The sequence below is a fragment of the Cyanistes caeruleus genome, chromosome 6 (assembly GCF_971803275.1).
Source record: "Cyanistes caeruleus chromosome 6, bCyaCae1.hap1.1, whole genome shotgun sequence".
Taxonomy (NCBI): domain Eukaryota; kingdom Metazoa; phylum Chordata; class Aves; order Passeriformes; family Paridae; genus Cyanistes; species Cyanistes caeruleus.
The window spans coordinates 52,370,758-52,393,258 of record NC_141706.1 but is presented as its reverse complement, the minus strand read 5'-3'; the positions used below and the strand labels follow the sequence as shown (position 1 = coordinate 52,393,258).

Here is a 22,501-nt window from a genome sequence, read left to right as displayed (position 1 = left end):
ATGGAGTTGGGATAGCTGTGATGGTCTAAGGATGATGGAAACAAAACAAGATTTGTTGGAAGTAGTATTTTTTACATTGAGGATATAGCTGGGGAGCACACTAGCAACCATTCAGTTGTATAAGCCTGGGTCTGTTCCTGGTCAATTAGTGATTTGATGGAAACTTCAGATCTTTAAAAAAAATGCATGCTGTTTCTCATGTTTCAGCTGATGATCAAAACCAAGCAAAACTTGAGAAAGCACCTGTTCCTAGTATATGTGAATACACATGAACCAGAAAATTGTTTAGAAATTCTCTTGTGTGAACAGCTCTCCCAATGTCCACGGGCAATGTCATGTTTACGTTTAACAGATCTATTTATAGAACAGCCAGTAGTTTCACATGTGCCCAAATACAACTTCTGAATTTGTGAACTTGTAATTTCTGAGGACTGATATGTGCTAGATCCAGAAGAGTGCAATGCATGTAAAAGCAAAAATTGCATCCAGCCTGCTTTTTGAATCTCCATCATCTGTGACAGTCATCCTCACAAACTCACCCAAGTTCCTGTGGCTTCACTGACTTCTCATTTCCGTGGATGAAAATAATTAATTGTACTTGTACTAGTCTTACTATGACCCAAGGATGTGCAGCGAGGCACTGGAATCATTTTAATTAATGCTGCATGTAGCTACACCGTATCTCTGCAAAACCTGTTCTTTTGTCAATCGACTGTATCCTTACTTTGTGAAAAGTAAGTAGCAATTTGTGAGATTTTTTTCCCCCAACTAAATTTTTTTGCTGCTTTTTCAGTGAAAATCAGTCATGGCTGCAGCTTTCCAAGGTGTGTGTAAGTTTGTGGAATTGGTGTGACGTGTATGCGTGATGTAGTGCTTGATAAAAATACACAGTAGCACTGGAATTGTTTTAGCTAGTGTTTTTATTCTAGCCAAAGGTTGCAAATGCATTTATTTTCTCAAAACATGGGGCATAATCTTTGTACCTTTCTTTCCCTCTGGTTTTTGGCTGAGGCGCAGGTGAGTCCCGAGCGGGTGTCCGTGCTGGGCTCCGGTGTGTGAGCTGCTGCTGCGGCGGCAGGGAGCCGTCATTAGACTGACATTTCAGTCATTCGACTGAAACCCCTCGAGCGAGCGTGCACCAACGCTTTCACGGTGGGCGAAGGGGTGACCAGAGACGGGCAGGAACTAATTTTGCGTTAGCTTTTGTGGAAGGGGAAAGTGTAGCAGAGGGGTGGCGGTGTGTGGTCATCGCTGGCCTGTGGAGGAACAGAATCAGCTGAACGTGCCATCCGCACCCCACGTGTGAGCGGCTTCTGAAGGGGCAGTTCCTGCCGCTGCCCGAGGTAGCGGCCCGCTAACAGCGGCACCTTCAGCGGCGCGGCGGCCGCACTAGAAGACTCGCTTTCTCCTCCTGCTGTCCCTACGCCTCCCGCGGGTGCCCGGGCAGCGCTGGCGAGCGCGGCCGGAGCGGCCCCTCAGCCCCTCAGCCCGGGCCGCGCTCCCCGCCAGGCCCCGCCGCTGGCCCCGCCCCGCCGCGCGCAGCCGCCAGGGGGCGCTGCTCCCGGCGCTCCCGGGGCCGCCAGCGCGGCGCGGCCGCGGCGCTCGAGTTCCGCCGCTCCCGGGGCCGCCGCCGCCCGTCCCCGCCTCCCCCTGCCCGCCGCCCCGGCCCCTTCCCCCGCCGGGGCCCCTCGGCCCGACCATGGCCACTAGGAAGGGGGGCTCGCGGCTGGAGACGGAGCTCGAGCGGTGCCGCTCGGAGTGCCAGTGGGAGCGGATTCCCGAGCTCGTCAAGCAGCTCTCGGCCAAGCTCATCGCGAACGGTGCGGCGCGGGGCGGGCGGCGGCGGGGGCCCGGCAGGTGCAGCCGGGCGGGCCGGCGAGAGGGGCCTGCGGAGCCCGGGGGGGCGGCGGCGCCGGCGGCGGGAGGGGCGGGCAGCGGGTCGGGGCGGCCCGGCCGGGCGGGAGCGGCGCGGAGGGAGGCGGGAGGCGGCCCGGGCCCGGCCCCGCGCGGAGGGGCCGCGCACACCGCCCGCGGGCGCGGGGCCGGGGCGCCCGCCTGAGGAGCCCCGCGGAGCCCGGGGGCCGCGCTCCGGCTGGCCGGCAGTGCGGCCCTGCGCGTTCACGGCCCGGGGCAGCTCGCTGTTTATCACTAGCGCTGCAGTTTGCAGACGCACATGCTGACAGTGTGCATAAAGCCCGAAGTGTCCTTCTGCCTCTGTGACTGCCAGAGTATCTGTGCACAGAATGTCGTATGAAGGCTTCCGTCCTTTCTCTTAATAGCAAACCTCAGCAGTATAGTGCAGCTTAATTTGTTTTGTTGTAAAAACTAGAAATATTTTGCTTGTTCTCTTAATTCTAATGTCACAAACTTCTGTATGTTTAACTGCAGGAGGTGAGAAGCAATGCTTCATTCTGAGGCGTGGAAGTATGTAATGAATGAGGGAGATACAGGGAAGTTCTCTTTGACATGGATGCCTTAATTCTGTGTGACAAAAAATATGGGGATAGTGTGTGCCTCTGGGCTCACTCATCTGCTTGAAGTGGACCTGGAGGTCTTTTCAGAGAGCAATTAAGTCTGCAAAGACAGGACTTGGGATGAATTCAGAGATGATAAGTTGACAGAGAGGATGAGGCATAACATTGACATCACTGGAAGTTTGTTGTGAAAGCAATGATAGCTTTGCATGCTTGATGAGAAAGAAAACTGCATGATTCAGCTCTACAGAAATAGAAATAAAAGAGAAAAAGCCTGACTCAAAGAAGATAAAAGAATTTAAAAATAAATGGGTAGTAAATAACATTTACATTACTTAAGGCCAACGCTGTTGGCATTAAGAACAACTGTGTGGTGTTCCTGACATTGGTGTTGTGCTAGCTAAAAAGAAACATGAGTGAAAAGATGGAGGGTATGTTTAATTTCAGGACACGCATCATTGAGTGATAGACAGTGAGTTAGTTAGAGATCACTACAAGCAAAGGCAAATAGGTTTATGCAGTCTAGTTGGGAAGCATGATCTTCATGATGTCTCAAGATGTACTTAGGTGTTTCAGGCAGGGAGAGCTAGGAAGAGCTAGGCAGGAGATGCTAATGACAATTTGACTAAAATTTCTCAAACCTGTGTATGTTTTACCTAGCTGAAGCATATCAGAGATTATACAATCTGCATAACTTTACACTTCAGTGTAAAGTTCACTTCACTTTCCTATGAAGGCATCTTCTAGATTCTGTACCAGTCAAAATACAAATTATTGAAACATTTCCTGATCTTTAAAACATGGGAAAGTATCATATGCAGATTTTATCTCTTTTTGACAGTACATCAAGGATTAAGTCAATGTGCATGACTTCCAAGTCTGGCTAAGAACATAAACAGGAAATTAAGTGATCATATGGGCCTCTTCTTCTGTATTGGAATTACACAGTAGTGTAACACAGTAATTTAATGAAATGCCTTCAGCTGCTGTTGAGAATGTTGAAAACTGAAAATTTGTGTTCCAGATCCAGGTGTACCTAACAGGTTGCAGGCCAAGGTTATCAGCTAGTGAGACTACCAAGGAGAGGCAGTGCCTCTGTTCCACCCATGAAGAGAGATGTGAGCTGAAAGGCGCTTTGATGCATGTCCCTGTTGTTACTTAATCTGAAACAATTAACTTAAAAGTTCAGTACCTTGAAGGGAATCCCTCTGCACTGATGTTCAATTTTGACTTGGGAATGGATAACAAAAATCTGTTTTTTTGGTTGAATGTGTAAGAATATGTTGTAGGAATGATTTAAATGCATGGGTAAGAGGGAAAGGGAAGAGGATCTTCATTCTGACCATGTATTGGTATGTAGGGAATTGGCTTCAACTCTTGAATGCTGGAGCATTTTAACAGAGAATTAACAGAGAATTTAACAGAATTTAAACATTTCAATATTGCTAGAATAGTGTTTATTGCTCTTTGAACACAAATGGGAATGAATCCTCTGGGGAAGCTCTCTGGTAATCTCTTCAATCTTGTACTATTGCAAAATAATAGACTTATTTTACTAGGACTCAGTTACAGGTCCTTTTTGGAACTGGAGATTAGACAATTTGATAAAAAGTTTAATGGTCCAGATTATTATTTGGGCTGTTTTGCATTAGCAAATGGCCGTCTCTTGAAGCTTGCAGCCTGCATAAGATGAAGGAAGAAACAGCAATGACAACTCCTGGGACAAGGGTCTGTGTGGATACACAAGGCAATAGTATGTACTTCTGATGAAATGCAGCACTTGAGAGGTGCAGTATTTTGAGTGGGCTTGATTATTATATTGTTTATTCTGTTTAGTTCTGCTGATGGATCCTATCTACTCCCTAATAGGAGTCTGTGTATAAAACCTGGCAGTGGATCAAATATAAATGACAGTTTAGGTAGGATTTTGTATGCATAAAAATGATACTAGAACAAATTTATGTGTCTGATGGCTTGCTTCTGAAAGCCTTTCTGAGCTTGCTGGGCTTTAAGAAAAAGAGAGAAGAGATACATGGATGAATTGGTCACAACTTCTGCTATTCTGAATGTAATAGTCACAATTTGGATTATAGAAAATGTGTATTCTTTATCAAGCCTGTGATTTGCATTGCTTTTCACAATGGATAAATATACAGATGGATGAAAAAAAGGTGTTTAACCTGACTCAGATTTGTTAGCCACTTAGCCTGTATGTATTATATTTCTCTACTTCAGAGCCAGGACTCAGCAGCGGTAATGAGATTCATGCCATGTAACACAAATCTTGGTTTGGGCTCCTGCTTCATCAGCATTCTGCTAAAAGATTGGGTTAAAACTGTTATGTGCAGGGTGCTGAGTTAGCCTTGGCTAATACCACATGCCCACCCAGCTGCTCAGTCTCTCCCTTTCCTTACAGGGGCAGGGCAAAAAGTAGGATAAGACTGTAGCTTCCAATAAAGATAAGGAGATCACTTACTAGTTACTGCTAGGCAAAAATAGGTTTGATTTGGGGTAATTGAGTTTAATTTGTTGCCAGTTAAAATAGAGTCGGATACTAAAACAGAAAGACAGACATGAAAGTAACACTTTTTTCCTCCCCTTTCCCAGGATGAGCTTCACTCCTCTGCCCCAGACTCCTGTGCCACTCCCCATGTGGTGTTGGGGGTAAAGGGGTCACGGTGCAAGATACTGTATTCCTGCTGCTCCTTCCTTAGGTTTTTCCTCTGCTCTGGCTTTTCCCAGAAGCTCCCCACTGACAGTGGTCCTGCTTTGGAATAGGCTCTCCACGTGGTACAGTTCCTTCAGGGAATATCTACCTGGCTTGAGCCCTCTCTGGCACATCCCTTGGGTCCCTTTTCTGGCACTCACTATGGAGAAACTCTGTCCCTCTCCTTCTCTGACCTTGATGTTGTTTTTTCTGCCATTTTTCACTCCTTTTGTTCTATTTTGTTCTGTGGCATTTTCTGCCCTTTCTTAAATACACTTTGCCAGAGGTATTGTCAGTTGTGCTGAGAAGCTCAGCTGTCTCTGGCTGTGGTACTGTTAGATCCAGCTGGGCCTGGGGCAGGGCAACCCCTGGCCTTTTCCCACTGGAGATACTCCTGCAGCCCCTCTGCTGCCAGCATCTTGCAGGTTATAACCAGTACAGCAGCATTTTCAACAGCTGTAGCAGCTGGTAAAGAAATCACGTGCTGCCCTGAAGGTCACAAAGATGCAGGCCTTGGATAGTCTGTAGCCTGTTCAGTGCTGTCCTTAAGTGTTCAGTGTTCGCATCCTGAGTATCACCTCTTGAATGGAACTGAGAAAAAAACCCTAGTTGTTAGAAATAAAATCTTAGAGTGGTTTTCACTAATGAAACTTTATGAGTGTTCCAAACTGCTTTAACTAACTTTAAAAGGTTCCTTCTAAGAAAATGAACTGAAGAAATTTTCGTTGCTGGTTGGATTTTGTCTAACGTTGCAAATGAACAGCATGATGGTGAAGCATGGTCATGACAGTTAGTGGATGCTTCTGCTTGCTCACAGAGTATTGGAAGAGGTTGAAATGCTAAATGCGGAATATCTGAGACTAATCTGAATGTATTTTAAAGTGCTCTGACAACTAAGAAATACAATTGGAAGCTAACAATCACATTGCAAAGCTGATTGCAAGGCTATAATGTATTTTTGATGAAACAGTAGCATCTCATAGGAAGTGTGTACAATGGGCTTCAGTATGAAAGTTGTATCTGCTCAGGGCATTTTCAGGACATCAGTATTCTCATGTTTTATTTCCTTCCTTTGGAAACAAAATGAGGAAACCTTAGGTTGGTTCAGTAGCCAGTTGAATGGATAAAATAAAGGATCCATGAATTTCCATGGGTGTTTCCGGCCATTCATTGTTGCTGTAATTGGATTGTGACCTTGCTCAAGGTCAGTGAGATGTATGGCTCTGTCTGGAAAAGCACTGAGGGGGTGAATTTTTATAGTTCAAATGAGGTAGAATGATGTATTCAGTAGAAACCTTAGCCAGTGTGAAATATTGCATTACTGTGGGGAGAGAATGCATGCCCAGGAAGTTCAGGGATCTATACACTAGTGAGACATTGTGACATTGCCATGAAAATAGAACATTAGCTACAGGTATCAAGTTTGCTCATGGAGATACACCAACATTGTAACACAATGGTTTTTTTACTTAGTGAATATCTTACTACTTTTGCAATCCCATTTCTGCTTGATTTGTGTTGTTTGGGATCTCTTCTCTGACTGCCTTTCCTCTCAATACCTTGTTTCTATTGTCTTCTATTAGACCCATCCTCACATTTAGCCTGGCAGAGTAATGGAACAGAGAGGAGTTAGGAGCAGAGAAGCAAACCCAAAAGATTATGAATTATTTTACATGTCTAATTTTGTTTGTCACTTTCTATGCTGCTCTCTTATCTTGATATAAGTAGGACCTAAATATAGGAACATCTTATCAGTTTTCATCTGTTTTGCAGCCTTGTGAAAGAAAAGACCTCAGATGTATGGTTAAAGCTTATCCTCAGAGTAAACAAGGGATTTCTAAACCTCTTAGGACTCATGCCCTACTTAGAAGGTGTTTACCAAATTTGTTTGGTTTCATACATACAGTTTGTAGAGTGATTTTTATATGCAAATCTTTCCTAAGATATTGACATCTCTACCAGAAAAGTTTTTAGACCATGTGACATGCCTTTTGGCATGTCCACAAAAGTAGAAGTGGTGGACTCTCTTAATTTGTTATCTTAATTGTTTTCCTCTTGCATTCACTGTCACATTTACAGAACAAGCTTACTAAGGACAAACATTTTTCTGAATGAAAAGCAAGGGTGGTGACAGTACTTAGATGTGTTTTCTTATTTTTGACTGACAGCTTTGTTTCTTCAGATAGCCAGAGGTGTTACAACAGTGTAAGTGATGATGTGGATTGTCTGCTTGTACTCACACTGCATGTTCATCTGGAATAGAAAATGCTAGCATGTAACTTCACAAGTAACCAAGCTGGTCCAACGCCTCGCTGCTATTATACAGAGTAATACATAAGTTCTTGCCTTTAATCAAGCTGCTTCTTCTCTATGCAGCTTCTCCTGGTTATGTGTTCCTGACCTCTCCCTTGTGTAGATGAACACCAGAGGTGGGAATTACTGTGCTTGGCCAGCAGAAAACTCTGCTTCTTGTTTTGGGGCCTGCTGTGTCTGCTGGCTTGCCAAGCTCATTTGCCTCCCACAGGGTTCTGAGTAGTCCAACAGCTGGTGAAAAATGAACAGTAGCAGCAGCCAGTGGAGGGCAAAGGTGAGGGGAACTGTTAGGAAGAATGTAGTTGGTCTTAGTGGAATGAACTAAGTATTTTTTATATTTGGAGCTTATAATTGCTTACATTTATAAGGATATTTCTATATATTATGAATGTAATTATTTTAGAACTTGGATGTTTCATATAGTAATGTTGTGTTGATTGCACTTTTGCCTGTTTAAAAGTTACAAGAAATGGTAGCGAGATTTACCTGTGAATAGATACGGGTATATATCTGTATTGTAGCTGCTCTCAGTTCCTTTAAACTAACTTCAAGGGTTAAAGGTTAGGATTAACTTCCCTATAGGGGAATAAATTCATTAGTAATAACTCAGGATCATTGATACCACTTTTGTTTGGGTTTGAGTTGCATGGTAGTAAAGAAGGGGGGCAGAAGGTCCTTAGCTGTACCCAATAGGGGTAGCCACTCTCCTTCCCTACCAAATCGAGGCCATTCCTCCTCCCCACAAAAAGACATTCTGTCTTTTTAAGAATAAAATCTTAGATTTTAATGGTTCAGTTCTTCACAGTTTTCTCTGCACTGAATGCTGTTTAATTTGAGCTGATAATAAGATAAGATATCTGACTGAAGATAATAACTTTGTAAAGAGCAAAGTGGCAGGACGCTGAGATAAATTGGAGGAAGTAATGATGTCTGGCTAATAGTGTGAGGTGGGTAGCCAGACCTTTAATAATTGGAGAGCATTTGATCTCTGCTCCAGGCTGTGGAGGAAGATGCTGAATCTGGACATTTCTCTGGTGTTAGTAAATGTGTGGCAGAATGCATAGTGGCAGATTTTAGTAGCTGCTCTGATCAGTGATGTTACCAGTTGCTCAGGAGTTACTTCATAAGGTGTTGCATGAGTTTCTGCAAGTTCCCACCCCACTGATGACCTGTGTGTGATTGGTATGATTCCACTCAGAATCTGTATGTGTAAGCTGAAATCCTTTACTATAATCTCATATTATCTAGAGTTGTAAACTGTGCTTCTTTAACAAAAAGTGGCTGAGAAATCCCTTTTACTTACAGAACTTTGAATGCAGTTCACCTGAGACCAATAACTTGGTTTATCTCCATAAAACTTTTTCAAAGGGAACCAAGATATGAAAACACCAACAGCTTACAGACCCTCCCGTATTTTTCTGCAGTTAATTATGTGAACAAGTTGTAGCTCATCTTTTAAGTATGCCTTATATCAAACTCAGATTTGTGTGGGCTTAGCTTGCAGCTACGCTTCTGTTTTTCTTTTTACTATTTAATTGCAGTCTATTTACCTTAATGGGAAGAAAATGGTGTGCATTTATCAAGGCTTTAATGGGACTGCATTAGAGCTGGGTTTAAGGAAAGGCAGAATAGGACCTGTTGTTTTTAGAACAGGTGGTAGAATAAAAACAAAACAAAAAACACACCACAAAAAAATGAGCCCCACCAAAGCAGCAACCAACCAAGTTGCCAAAAGGTACTTTCTGTCTTAACACTGGTAGTTATGTACCTGAGGCAATTGTCTCTGAGACTGACAAATGTAGGGTACTACCTTTCAAGAATTTACTTAAGGCTTCCCAGGTGGACCTGGGAAGCTAGGAGGAGAAGATTGTAAATGGTAGGGAACAGCAAGATCTTGCCTTCTGAGGAAGAGAGGCTCATCTATGTCCTTTCATCTGAGCTTTGGGTCACCCCAAAGATGAAAAATGCTTCTCTTCTGATCTGGCAATTAATTAGTAATTTTTTTCTTTTGTCAATAATTTTCTTTATCTTTTTGTGACAACGAAAGTTGGATTCCATTGTTATCATCTCTCAAATTTGCACTGTGCTGCAATATAGCTGTTTGGTAAAGAATGGACAGGAACTACTGTCTTTAAGACATGGCTTAGTTTTTGCCTTCCTTCTAATAGTCTATCATATTTTTTTGTTGTTAGTAGCAACAGGAAAACTGTTTTGTCCTTTGGGAGATAAATCATGGCAAGAAGCAAGATTGGAATGAATTTCTAACTATCAGAGCATGTGCTTTTCCTGTTTTCCCAGTCACTCTTTGATCTTTGTAACCTAAACAAAACATAGATGGGAAGAAGTTAAATTTTGATCCTTCTTCCTCAGTGTGCTTGATAGAATTGTTTCCAGTTAAACACTCAAAGATGATGGTGCTCCTGTTTCCCACAGTTTGTGTTTCCCAGTCTTGGGTATGACAAGCATTCTTATTTCTTCATTTTACATTGCATTTGACTGAATGGGCCAAATTTTATTCAACTGTAAGCCTGACAGTATTGCAGATGTGAATCATTGTGAGCATTATTACTGCCCCAGCTTGATTATTTACTGTTCTGATGGCCTCAACATTTCACAAAATTTGGTAAGCTTGAATACAAAAAAAAAAATAGTTTGAAGCAGTTTTCTGTTCTTGATATGTGTCATCATAAAATAAATTTCAGTAGTAGTGGTACTTTGAAAGTAAATTTGCCTATGCATAAATAGATTGGAAAGTCTGCATTATTTTTCTTCAAAGCAAGTTTTGGCTGTTAGGCAGGAAAATGGTGTAGATACAATATAGCAGCACAGTAAAAAGGTGCTGTGCCCACTGTGTACTTAAGAGGCAGAGAAATGGATGACTGTGTATAATTAAAGGTGTTAGTGAATAAAATTAAATTTCTTTGAACAGCTGACTCTGTGTTTCCTGCTTCTGGTTTTACATGTGTAACATCTGCATTAGTGTGCAACCTTTCTACCAGCAGTGCTTATTGGGCTGCACATATTCTCTGGATACTTTTCTGCTGTCTCCAGAGACCTGGCTGGACAAGATCCTGGACAACCTGTTCTAGTTGATCTTGCTTGGACCAGGGGTGTTGGACTAGATGATCTTCAGAGATCCCTTCCGACCTCTGCCATCCTCTGATGCTGTGAATTCTTGCTACTAAGTAGTCAGTGATGCAATCATAAGTGACATCTGTATATATGTATATTGTTTTTCTTGTTTTTAATGTAAACCTTGTAGAAATCTAAGAGTAGTTTTAGCATTCACTTTGATTTAAGTAGCTCCTGGTCCAGATTTACTGATTGCTGAGCACTAAGTTGAATGAATATTTGGAGACTTGTACTGATATTCCTCTTCAAGCCAATGCTCTTACTCACTGTTTGATACATTGTGAACAAAGCAAATGTCTGCTTTAAGTGCGTAGTCAACTTGTTCCTGGGTAAAAAACGTTTCATGCTTTTTCTGCCAGATGAATATGAAATCAATTCTCGATACAGGATTTCCAGATCATCCTCTGGAAGAAAGCTCAATTTTCAAATGGCCTTCTTAATAAATGTTCTGTGGTAGGCTACAAGATTTATCTTGTTTTCAGCTGTTTTACAGAAACCCCACTCTGAAATCTTTGGTTACTATATAGGGCAATTGACCCCTTTGGGATCCTTCTTGCTGCATACCACTCCTTGATAAAATTCCCTAGGTTTGTAGGTTTGTTTGTTTCCCCTCACCCCTTTTTTTAATTTGGACATAATGATATTCCACAATGTTATAGCATGTCTGAGGGGAAAATCATCATAAAATGCTGCAGCATGCAGCCCTTCAGGTACTCTGAGTCTCCAGTTTTACCTTAAGAAAGACTTAGAGTTTTAGGGATTGAGTAGGAATAGTTTGTTTTCTCAGTCCCAAGCTAGTTTCACTCTGGGAAGGCTTGAAGCACCAGAAGGGAGTTTACAAAGCAAATCTCAGCTTCCTGGAATTCTCAGTGTATGGTCCCTTTAGGATCCTGGAAATCTCATACTTGTCCTCTTTGCCCCTTGTCCCTTTCCTACCCTGATTTTTTTTTTTTTTTATTTTTTAAAATAGTCCTGAGTTAGGATTTCAGTTTTTAATTTTTTTTCTTTCTGTACTCCAGGGCAGAACAGTTGAAGTAGCAGTGTCTTCTATTCTTACAACTCCATGCTTCATTTAATTAATCTTACCTCATGCAGCATCTTACTTTGAGGCTAATGATAACCACGATCTTTAGGCATTTGGACAGTTGTGCTTTTTAAGAATCTAAAGTTACCTGAAATATTTAAGATTCTGGTGAAGATTGGGTGAAATGATACAACATATGATACAACATGCTTCTAGATTTATCTGCTTGCTTACAAGGAAAGATTAAAGTTTGTTTGGCCAGTCAGATTCTGTAGGTATTTTACTCTGTATTTCATATTCCTAAATACATCCTATTCAAATTCAGATCCCCAGGGCCTGAGTCTGAGGTTGAATCTCTTTGCTTAAATCATCATGGTAGATTTTATCCTAATTATGCACTTTTTTTCTTGCAGCTGTGTAATTCAGAGGAAGGAAAATGAAATACTGAAAATATTTATTTTAATCTATGCCATTTGGCATATAAAGAAGAAAGAGCATTTTTCTCCATACTCCTTCTTGCTGTAGATATTGACCTGTTGAGGGAGGCTCCATAAATAACATGTAACAATTGTTGTTAGCACAGATCATGTGTATTCTTGCCAGCGTACCACAGCAGCATGATATGGATGTTTAATCAAGAGAAACATCTGGTGCATGGAGACTTGATAACAGGGTCAGGGTTGTTGATAGTTGTTGCCTTAGATGTGATAGTGGTTGTTATAGAGGTGTGTTTCTATTTTACCATCCAAGTATCTCCTTCTGAAAAACGTATTGTCAGACCCTTAAAAATTTACCTTTTCTGCATTAATATTAGGAACACTTGAGAAACCACATATATTGTAGTCATGATCTAGACAAGCTTCAGTGTTTTGCTTTGATTTTTATCTGAGACTGTTGAACCACCACAGGAAAAGTAACATTTTACCAAAGCAGTTATTTGGTGCCCCACAGAACAACAGGTAGCAAGCAGGTTCCTTAGTTCTATTGAGACCATGCAATCATTCACTAGGAACCTATTTTGGTGTATGCTGAAATTGAATAAACTTTTAAAGTCACTTCTTGGAGTGAATTCTGAAGGCAAGAGACAGCTTCTAATCTTTATTCAGCTATGCTTTATTTTAGCTGTCAGCAAAGTTGCCATTCTTTACTTTCTCTCTCCTTCTCCCTAATCTTACTTTTAGAAAGGAATTTAGAGCTCGATATTCCTCTCACCCAGCCTGCTAATAACCTCTGGGTTCTTCCACAAGTGCCTGGAGGTTGTGGTAGCATTCATCAGAAGGATGACCATTCTGTATTTTAGCACGTGATGGTTCAAGATAGACCATGGTTTTAACCTAAGTAAGTATTAACATTATAAGTAATCTTCATCATTCTTGACCAAGGATAAATGAAGACTAATCCTCTATTTTAATTCTGTTTTTCTGTAACTGCCTCAGATCCTGATACTGTGGTGAAGAATTTGCTTCAAAAAACAGATATTAAAAATAAAGTAGCAAAGCAGATTTCATCATTATATTTTTGGAGACTATTTTACAAAGACATATCATCATGTGTTTTTCCCTATCCCCTATTTATGCCAGCCTATATTCTTACTTTGAAGATGATTAATATTGATCCATATTGCAAAGAGAGATCATCATGTACACAAGGCTCTTCTCAAGCCATTCTGTACAAATGTGTAAGCTTTCTCTAAGCTGGAAGAAAGCAGTTTACATGAAGTGTCTGTAGTTTTTGTTTTTCCTTTGTGTGCTAAGAGAAATGGGACTTCCACCTAAAGAATAACTGAGTTTGTCTTGGAGTTCCAAGGTGCTCAGAGTTGTCTTTGATTATAGATGGAGGACATCCTATTAATCAGGTGGATTTTTTCAGTGATACTGTGATGCTGCAGAAAGGGATGGGCAAGTTAGGCTGTTCTTCTCTAAAATGGTTCTGCAATGCAGTTGAAATACAAGTCATCAAATAACCCCTAAATCTGCCAAGTAATTGTTGCTGATGAATTCTTCAGCAGAGAAGTAGGTGAATAAGAGGGAGTCTTTCCTTTAATCAAGAGTTTTATACTGAACCATAACCGTGTCATTTTTCTAAGAGTGGGATACTGGTTTTCATGATATTGAAACTGTTGTTGAAGAGTTTTTCTTCTGAAACATCTATTTAGACTGGCTGAAGGAATACTAAACTTCAGGCTATCAACTTCACACTGTTTAGTCCTGTCTCTATAAAGGGTTTCACAGAAGAATATCATCTAGATCACTCATACTGTGCTGGAAGTAAATGAAAAGCAATTTCTTCTCAGACAGTTCTTATATTATTTCAATATGTCTTAAGGGATAGCTATAACTAATGAAAAATTCTGCTAGAGCTATGGCTTCATAAATGGTTTCCTTTAGAAATGTCCATGTAATTGGAATTTTGTTACAAGCACGACTGAATGTTCTTACTGGTGCAGAATGGTTCACACACATAAAGCCAATGCTTTGTTAATAAAATACTCACTCAGTAATAATTTGATTAAAAATTTTCTTCATGATATCAGGCCCTGATTGACTTAGTAGATTAGTGACTCAGTACATAAGAAAATTCTGTTTTGCAGAATTGGCTTTTATGGTTTGCAGTCTGTGACCTGTTGTTTTCAAGTGTCAACAGCAGCTGCACCAGTGCAGCACTTCTGTGATGAAAGCCAGTCTGACAGTAACTCTCCCCCTGCCTCTCTCACAGTGCTGTGTCTCATGATCTACAGCAGTGGCTGTAGATCAGGGAAAGGGTGAGCTGTGCTGTGTATGAATGACCTAGAAGAGCAGCTTTTGTTTTGCTGCTGGGTCAGATCTGTGTGTAAGTTGCAGCTGCTATTTTCTCCTCTCCCACCTTTCCTTTGAAGGGAGGTATGGGAAATACATGTTGCTGCACTGTGACTATCTCTAGCCACTGTGTGGATCATTAGCTTCTCTGACCTGCATCAAGGATGGGAACAAAATACCTGGGTCCTGTAGATTATTGTGATTCTCATGTTAAGTTGCCTGGATAATTTTGGAGTATGTGCCAGCTTGAACTTAAGGCTTTGTTCTTGCTTATGTCCTGTCTTTAGAAACATCAAATTTCTAAAGTTTTCAAGTCATTATTAGAGAGGTGAAACTTATCTTAGGGTGAAGGGGGGAAGATGAGAGGGGGAAGGGAGAGAGAAGATAAATTAAATTTTCCAGAGGTGGCTTCTTTCTCTTCTCTTCCTTTCACCAGTGTGAGAAATTCTACTGTGTATATGAGAGGAATAATCTTACAAACTTTCTGCAGAGTGCTAGAACTGTGTCTCTCCCTGTCTTGTTCTATTACTGCTCCACAAGTGGGTGAGAATTGGGTCTTCTAAATCTAGCCTTCCTTTTCTGTGGTGCAGTTGATATGGCTACACTTTGCTCTTGCATGTGCCAGTGGTGTTGTTTGGTGTCTTTTCCCCATTAGTAATAGAAATTATTTCACCACTTTGTTTTACAAATCCTCATGCCTCAAGGTATGCATTTTCATACCTAGTAGTGAGAGGTTTATTTTCTTTTTATTTGGTGTCTGACCTGTTCTTTGGCTCGTGTGTTGTAAGAATCCAAACTAGTTGTTTCACATGCTTCCTTGACAATTTTGCAGTTTATATAAACAAAACATATCTGGCAGCTGGTGCTGTTGTATAGCTGTTCTTACCTCAACAGTACAGTTCTTACCTCTTTTTCCATAGAGATAGATCTACAGTATTTAACTTAATTAAAGAAATGCTTGTTACAAGAGTGTGGACCAGAACCATTTTTAGGACCTACTTGAAGGGTTGCATATGTGAGGGAAAGATACATACGATAATCTTTACTTTGGCACTTCTGAAGTTCTTCTATTTGAAATGTTAAAGAAAGTCAATGGTAGACCTCACTCTTTTCATTGTAAACAGCCTTGGTAGTATTTCAGCTCCTGAACCAAAGCTCTTATTTTAGAGTGTCATTTAGATTCCTTGCTGTGTTTGACAATCTTGTTTCCTCAACCTTCTTTGGAAATGGAGTTTGCTCAGTGAAGCATTAAACGGAATAAAAGGAAAAAAATGTTACTTGTTAAATTAAATACTTTCTCTCTGATTTGTACTCATCAAAACCAAAGTATCAACTTGCAAATCCCTTAAAACATAAAGTAACCAGTATGACATATATTAATCCTTTTTTAAAGTTGCCTCTTAGCTTTAAAAATACAATTAGCAAAATTAATTTTCATTGTTCTTCTCCCAAGTGGAACATTACCATGCTGACCTGAAGTATTATTTTCAAGGTCCACTCCTGTTTGTTAAAGCCCCTTCTAAATATTGTTTACTCAGAACAGACTCTGGAGTCTTCTGAATATTATGAGTAAAATACATGTCCTGAAAGGACCATCCAGTGACTGAGTCTTTGAAAGGCAATTAAGTACATACAGTGAACTGAAGTTCAGTATTGCAAGTTTGGAGCAGGCTTCTGATCTCTGAGAGCCTTTCACACAGCCCATGTTAAACTCCTTGAACGAAATGAACCTGCCTTGGTGTACAAAATCAAGTGCCTTTTCTGTGCATGCAGTTTAAAGTCTTTGATTTCCAGAGAGATGGAATAATTGCATAAAGTGAAGTCTTCCAGAGTGTTATGCTAAAGCTATCTTTGAGCAGAGTAATGTTGTAATAATAACTGATTGTAATAATAACTGATTTTTCTATTTGTTTGTAATAGTACTGTGGCTATGGTAATGAAATGTGGGATTTGGAGTCAGTCTGTTACAAAGAAGATTTAGGCTGAAATACCTTGTTTAGATGTGATCGCTCTAAATTCTTGTTTAGTTTGCAGCTTGAAGGTGAAGCTACACAAGCTGTTGTTTTTTATCAATTATGCTATGTTACTGTTGGACACGAAACGTATCTGTTGGACACAGACACAGCTTGAAGTGTGAGGAAAGAAGAAGAATGTTTATTTGTTCTTTCAGTATTTATAGGTTTTCGACAACGACCAGGGATTGGATAGTTAGGTTACCACCTTCCCAACCACACTGGCTGTGAAAAACATCCATCAAAAGGCATATTTTTAATGGAATGTATAAACACCTATGTTTATAGTTACTTTCCTGGGAAAGTGGCTAGAAATTGTGAAAACAATATCAAAAGGCCTGATTCTCAGAGCGAAATTGCTATGGTTTCTGTTTGAAGGAAAAGAAAGAATAAGCAGAAAACAGACGGCAACAAAATAGATACTGAGTATCTTTAGAAATTTAAAAAAAAAAATCATTGTAGCATTTTGGTTTTTTTGGAAAGTTTACTTATTGCACCTACAATTGTCTGTACCATTTATGCTTTTTAGTGTATGTATCAGAGCTTGCATAAAATATGTTGATATTGATGGAAATAACTCTATTTGATGGAAATAATGAAATGATGAAATGAAGCATTATGCCCTACTGTGTTGTGCAAAGGGGAATGAAAGCCTCTGAGAGCCTGGTGGATTGTGTCAGTGTGAAAGAGCTGGCCATGGCCATTGCATGGACACTTTTTTGAAGGTCCTTGTGATGCAGAATGATTCTTGGTGACTAGAAAAAGCTGCACACGTCCATTTGCAAGGAGGGTCCAGGGACTGGAGGCTGATCAGGGCTAACATTAGGCTCTGAGAAGATTAGGAAGTATGTCCTGGTAGGATAAGGAGGTGGTTGGGATCAGTTGGCATGGGTTTATCAAGGACAAACCAACCAGACAGCTTTTGATGAGAAGTGACTGACTGTATGGAGACAGTGGTCAGTCAATGGACAAAAACTGCAACAAGGGAAATGTTGAGTAGACAACGAGCTAAAAATTTCTAGAAGAACAGTCAAATGTTGTGCAATATCATCTGGAGGGGTTTTGTAATCTGTGGAAATGCTCAAAACTGTGTATAATCCTGTGCCTTCCCTAATGTTGAAGTACGTGTTTTATTTTTCTTCACTTAGTACATCGATATATCTTTTAGTTTTCATTTTTGATGAACAGACTTCAATGAAAGAATGGAAAAACTAGTGTAAATTGCTTCAAACAAACCTGTGGCTGGAGTGGGAAGCAGTCTGGGATTTCTGGCTTGGGCCCTTTCCTAGGGGAGTGCAGCTGACAGTGGCTGTTGAGGCTGGTGGCTGTTGCTGCAGTGGAGCAATGGAGGCTGTGGGCAAGGGATTTCACAGCCTGATGCTGGTCCCTCCAGGTGCTTATGCTGACAACATCTGCTGCCCCTTTCCCTGCTTTTTGCTGTACTCTGATATAATGTGTTATCCTTGTTTGTTTCCTAAACACAGACAAGACTCTGTAAGCCGCATTAAGTCATAAATGGCTCGGTCCTCACAGTCTCACTTGTTCCCTGCTGCAGCTAACAATGGGTTTCTCGTGCATTACCAAAATATGTCTTATTGTAGAACCTTCTCATTCTAGTTCTGCTCAGACATTGTTTGCAAGACATGTCTTGGTCTTTTCAAGCCCCAGAAGGCTGATGAATTTCACAGCACTCTCTTGACTAGAGGAAAAACTCAACACATAAAAGAGGTCAAGTGGTCCTGGATAAGGGTGAGGTAGAGCGTTACCAATTTCTTGAATTTCAGATGTATGCTGGGTTCAGCTTTGCTGGGCAGCCTGGTATTACGTTGTACCTTCAGGTCTGAGAAGTGGTGGTAAGCCATAAGAAATGGGGAGAGAGGGATGAGAAATGGACTGTCACACTGAAGACTTGGGATGGCTGGAGCCTTAAAAAGGTCTGAGGGAGATCTACAGAGAAGATATGGATGGTGATCACAGACAATGAGGGACATGTAACTTCAAATAAATAAATTAATCCAATATCAGTATTCATGTTTGAAAGCAGTCTTTTTGGTGAAGTGGGTATATTTTCCTCTTCAGAGAACAACATAGAGTGTTGGAAGCAAATGCTGCTTTTTGAGGAAAGAGGGGATGATACTGACTTGAGGTTAATGTTTTGATTCATTTTATCTTAGAACACAGCAGATGATTCTACAGTGAATCAGGCAGGGAAAAGAAAAATTGGGAAGTAAAACAAAATATCACATGACGTGATAAACCTGAATGCTTAATGTTTGTGTTTGCTTTGGTTAGTGTGTGTTTAAAATTCAGGCAATGTTAGTGAAATAAAATTATTTCTAATACTTCTTGTGTTTATTATTTTTACAGATGACATGGCAGAGCTTCTTCTTGGGGAGTCCAAACTAGAACAATTTTTGAAGGAAAATACTGTTGATAGTCCCCAGGGCCCCCATCCAAAGCTGACTGAGATCAAGAAACATCTCACAGCAGCACTTGACAGGGGAAATCTCAAGGTATGTAAGTCAGCCTGACCAAGAATTAGAAAAGTTGAAATTGGCTGAAGTATTGTGGAAAGGGTTCCTTAAATTACATTTGCAGGTTCTGAAAGTGAGATTAATATAAGTGAGCATTTTCTGTCAGAACATTCTAATGTTAATAACCATTCTGGTCCTTCTTTTACTTAACTATTGTTGTAGCTACCTCTACATCAGCTTGTCTCTTCTGTACTCAACATCCACCTTTTCAGACATGAAAAGAAGATTATTTTACAGTCATCTGTAACATTTCATATTCTGGGGATATTAATTTCTCTTTCTCTCTTCATTCCTCCATTAGTTCTTTTTTTTAAGACATTTATTCTGCCCTGATACTTTGAAATGGTGTGAATTAAATAGGTAGGCTGTGGAACATATATCATTAAGTTTTGATACTATGTTATTTTCAACTGTGCTTGTGGTGTTAGAAAAAGAAGTCACTGGAGGAGTTATAATGATAGGCTGCCTTTAAATAGTTTTATCACCTGGCAGAGCTGGTTTCCAACTGAGAGGTATTTCTGGTACACATGTAAATAAGTATGTGAACATCTAAAATGACTGGTAATGCTTTTCATTAGCTTGCTGGAATGAGATTTAGTGAATTTTCCCCTATTTCAAGCTTCTCAAATGTTACACAAGACAGGATTTTGTTCATTTGTTGCAGTTAGGAGACATATTCTGAGGGTGACAGAAAACATACCTAATAATTATCAGAAAGAATTAGTTGTGTTTTCTCAGGGAAAACCCTTTTTTGTTTCTCTTCTTTATAGTCAGAATTCCTACAAGAGGCTAACCTAATAATGGCCAAATTAAACTATGTGGAAGGTAGTTACAGAGAAGCCCTGAACACATATACCAGAATTGGTTTTGATGATTTTCAGCTGACTGCAGTGCCACCGTATCGGCTACGGATGATTGCTGAAGCATATTCTACGAAAGGTAAGATTTCTCTTTCCAGTATCATAATGTGGAAATAGTTTTTTAAAGGTTAATTTATATCCTGTCCTAAGATGAAGGAATTTTTGGTTTGAATGTCATCTACACAGCAATGGAGTGCCATATTCATAGATAAAATAAGAGAATGGTTTGAGTCCTTTAAATTATTCTGAGTTTGTGATCGGTTGACAAGACTTTTACCTCAATCAATATCCTAACTGTGATGTCACCTCATCAAATTTTTTGAGTGTGTGTATTCAAAAGTCCTTCCATATACAAATGTCACAGTAACTGTGGCTAGTTAGTAGAAGTATTATCACTGCTGCTGGAAGTTAAGGGTTACAAAATGCAGTGTAGTTTTGTGGTGGCTGTGGGCAGAATGGAGAACTCTGATTCATTGTAATGCCTTTTATTGAATGGTAAAATGCTCAGCCTAAGCTAGGTTGCATGATATGATAACTGAATTAAAGCAATGCATCAGTTACACACTTCTACATTTTAATTTTTTTAATATGAATAGAGTTTTTTAAAAAAATCAGAATGTGAAGGTAATTAAAAAACGTTTTCTTCTTTGCTATTCTAGTATAGTAAAAATTGTAATGCTGGCCTTGTGTCTTAAGGTGGCAGTGCCACTTCAGTTTAGAAAACTCTAATAGACTTAGGGCTGGTCAGTGTGTTGGGGAAAATGGCAGTGTGTATGACGAGGGTTTACTAGAATTTACTGAGTGAAATGCTTGCTTTGGTCTGCTGTGTTTAAGCATGGGTTTGGTTGCATATGCACTTTTTGTTATGGCAAGAAGAGTGTCAAAAGCAGCAAAAAAATTGTGAGATACTTCTATGGCTTTGACTGACAATTGATCAAGGATTGTTCCTAATGTTAGTCTTGGAAGAGAGTGACTGTTTTCCACCAACACAGTCCTCCAGAAAACGTTAGACAAGCATAAATCATATGCTATAGAGATGTCAAGGAAATTAGGAAACTAACTTTTAGTGGAGACAAAAGGATGCTTCATAAGTCTGATCACTATTTAGAAGGAAGTGGGAATTTGGGGGGAAATCTTATACATTATATAAATTTGCTCAGTTTTCTCAAACAGCATCTCAGTGGGCTTTAGAGCAGTGTCTGCTTTGGGTACACTTGCACTCAGGTTTGTGGATTTTGGCTGTTCTTTTTGTTTTGTTTTTTAAATTTATGAGGATGTCAGTTGAATTTGTCAGGTTCTTTCCATGGACTTGATCAACTTTAAGAACCTAAATTTGTTTCTATCTCCAAGGAATTTAATTTAATCTTTTCCTGGAGTTCAACTCTTCTAGCTCTGTTTTATTTGGCCTCATAAGGATATAAAACAGTTGAAACCACAGTGGCATAAATTTTGCACATTTATGCACATTAAAATTAGTATTATTAATTTTACTTAATTCAAACATAATGTATTAGAAAAAAGAAAAACATACTTTTTCTTTGGAATGTTTTGTAGGTTCAGAATTATTTTTCTTTAAAAAAGAGAACAGAAACCCAGCATGTTTTCTGTCTAGATGTGTGGGGTTCTTTTCCTCTGATTTCAATTTTTATTCTTAAAACATTGAAATCGGTCATATGAGGCCTGATTTGTCTTGATGGGACTTCATTACTTTTGTCAGTTCTGTGACAAAATTCAGTGACTGGCTTCCAGTTTACCTGAGCAAACTATTGAGGCTTGTTTGTTGTTTCATGTTCAGGAACATCTGTTTTTCTATAGTGTTTCCTGTTTGAATGAAATCATAGGACGGTTTGGGTTGGAAGGGGCCTTAAAATCATCTCATTCCAAGTGCCCTGCTCTGGGCAGGGACACCTTCTACTGGACCAGGTTGCTCAGAGCCCCATTCAACCTGGTTGTGAACACCCGCAGGGATGGGGCATCCACAGCTTCTCTGGGCAGCCAGTTTCGGTGCCTCACCACCCTCATAGCAGACAATTTCGTTCTGATAGCTAATCTAAACCTGCCCCCTTTCAATTTAAAGCCTTCATCACTTGTCTTATCCTTACTTGCTCTTGTAAAATGTCCCTCTCCAGCTTTCTTGCAGGCCCCTTTAGGTACTGGAGGGTGATTGAAGGTCTGCCTAGAGCCTTCTCTTCTACAGGCTGAGCAATCCCAACTCTCTCAGAAGATTTAAAATTTTAATATCCTTTCTTCTTGTGGTAGAGGATTGCAAGAATATAATCTTCTGTGTGCTCTAGAATGAGGCGGCAGTCTTAAATTTAGTATTCAAAGTCTGGACAGGTTTAAAGCAGCTGACAACTAAATGGCATATGTTTCTACCCAGCAGTGTACATTTAATTCTCACTCTTTTCTCTGTTTCTGATAGATGTTTTTCTTTCTCATTTTAAGAGTGTAACTTTAAGACTAAATTTAAGACTGTAAACTTTACAGTCTGAATTCAGAGCCTCTTCAGAGGTGGCTGAGGCATGTAAGTATTACCCAGCTAAATACAAGTTATTCTTACAGAGATTTTGTGCTTCACTGGGATTTTTATTTCTGCTTGTATGTTCAGGGATAACTGGATTATATAAAGATAAAACTCTTCAGAGTATTT

At 40.1% G+C, this 22,501-nt stretch overlaps 1 protein-coding gene and 1 long non-coding RNA gene across 5 annotated transcripts in view; one reads left to right on the top strand and one right to left on the bottom strand.

The window, feature by feature from the left end:
• Nucleotides 1-384: 384 nt before the first annotated feature.
• TTC7B (tetratricopeptide repeat domain 7B) overlaps nt 385-22,501 on the top strand; it is a 121,614-nt gene continuing 99,497 nt past the window's right edge. For 2 of the 4 annotated variants that reach the window (XM_086893017.1, XM_086893021.1), the window contains exons 1-3: nt 1,553-1,820; nt 18,825-18,970; nt 19,762-19,930. In XM_086893017.1, coding sequence (XP_086749143.1) covers nt 1,700-1,820; nt 18,825-18,970; nt 19,762-19,930 — 436 coding nt within the window. In that variant the 5' untranslated portion in view covers nt 1,553-1,699. Of the gene's footprint in view, nt 735-1,552; nt 1,821-18,824; nt 18,971-19,761; nt 19,931-22,501 lie in introns of those variants that run through there. The other 2 variants (XM_086893019.1, XM_086893020.1) reach the window with 2 other exon arrangements.
• Nucleotides 1,224-1,440, bottom strand: LOC111929892 (uncharacterized). The gene is made up of 2 exons (XR_002864903.2): nt 1,368-1,440; nt 1,224-1,256 (listed from the first exon to the last, which is right to left on the bottom strand). It is a non-coding gene; the product is annotated as an uncharacterized LOC111929892 (long non-coding RNA).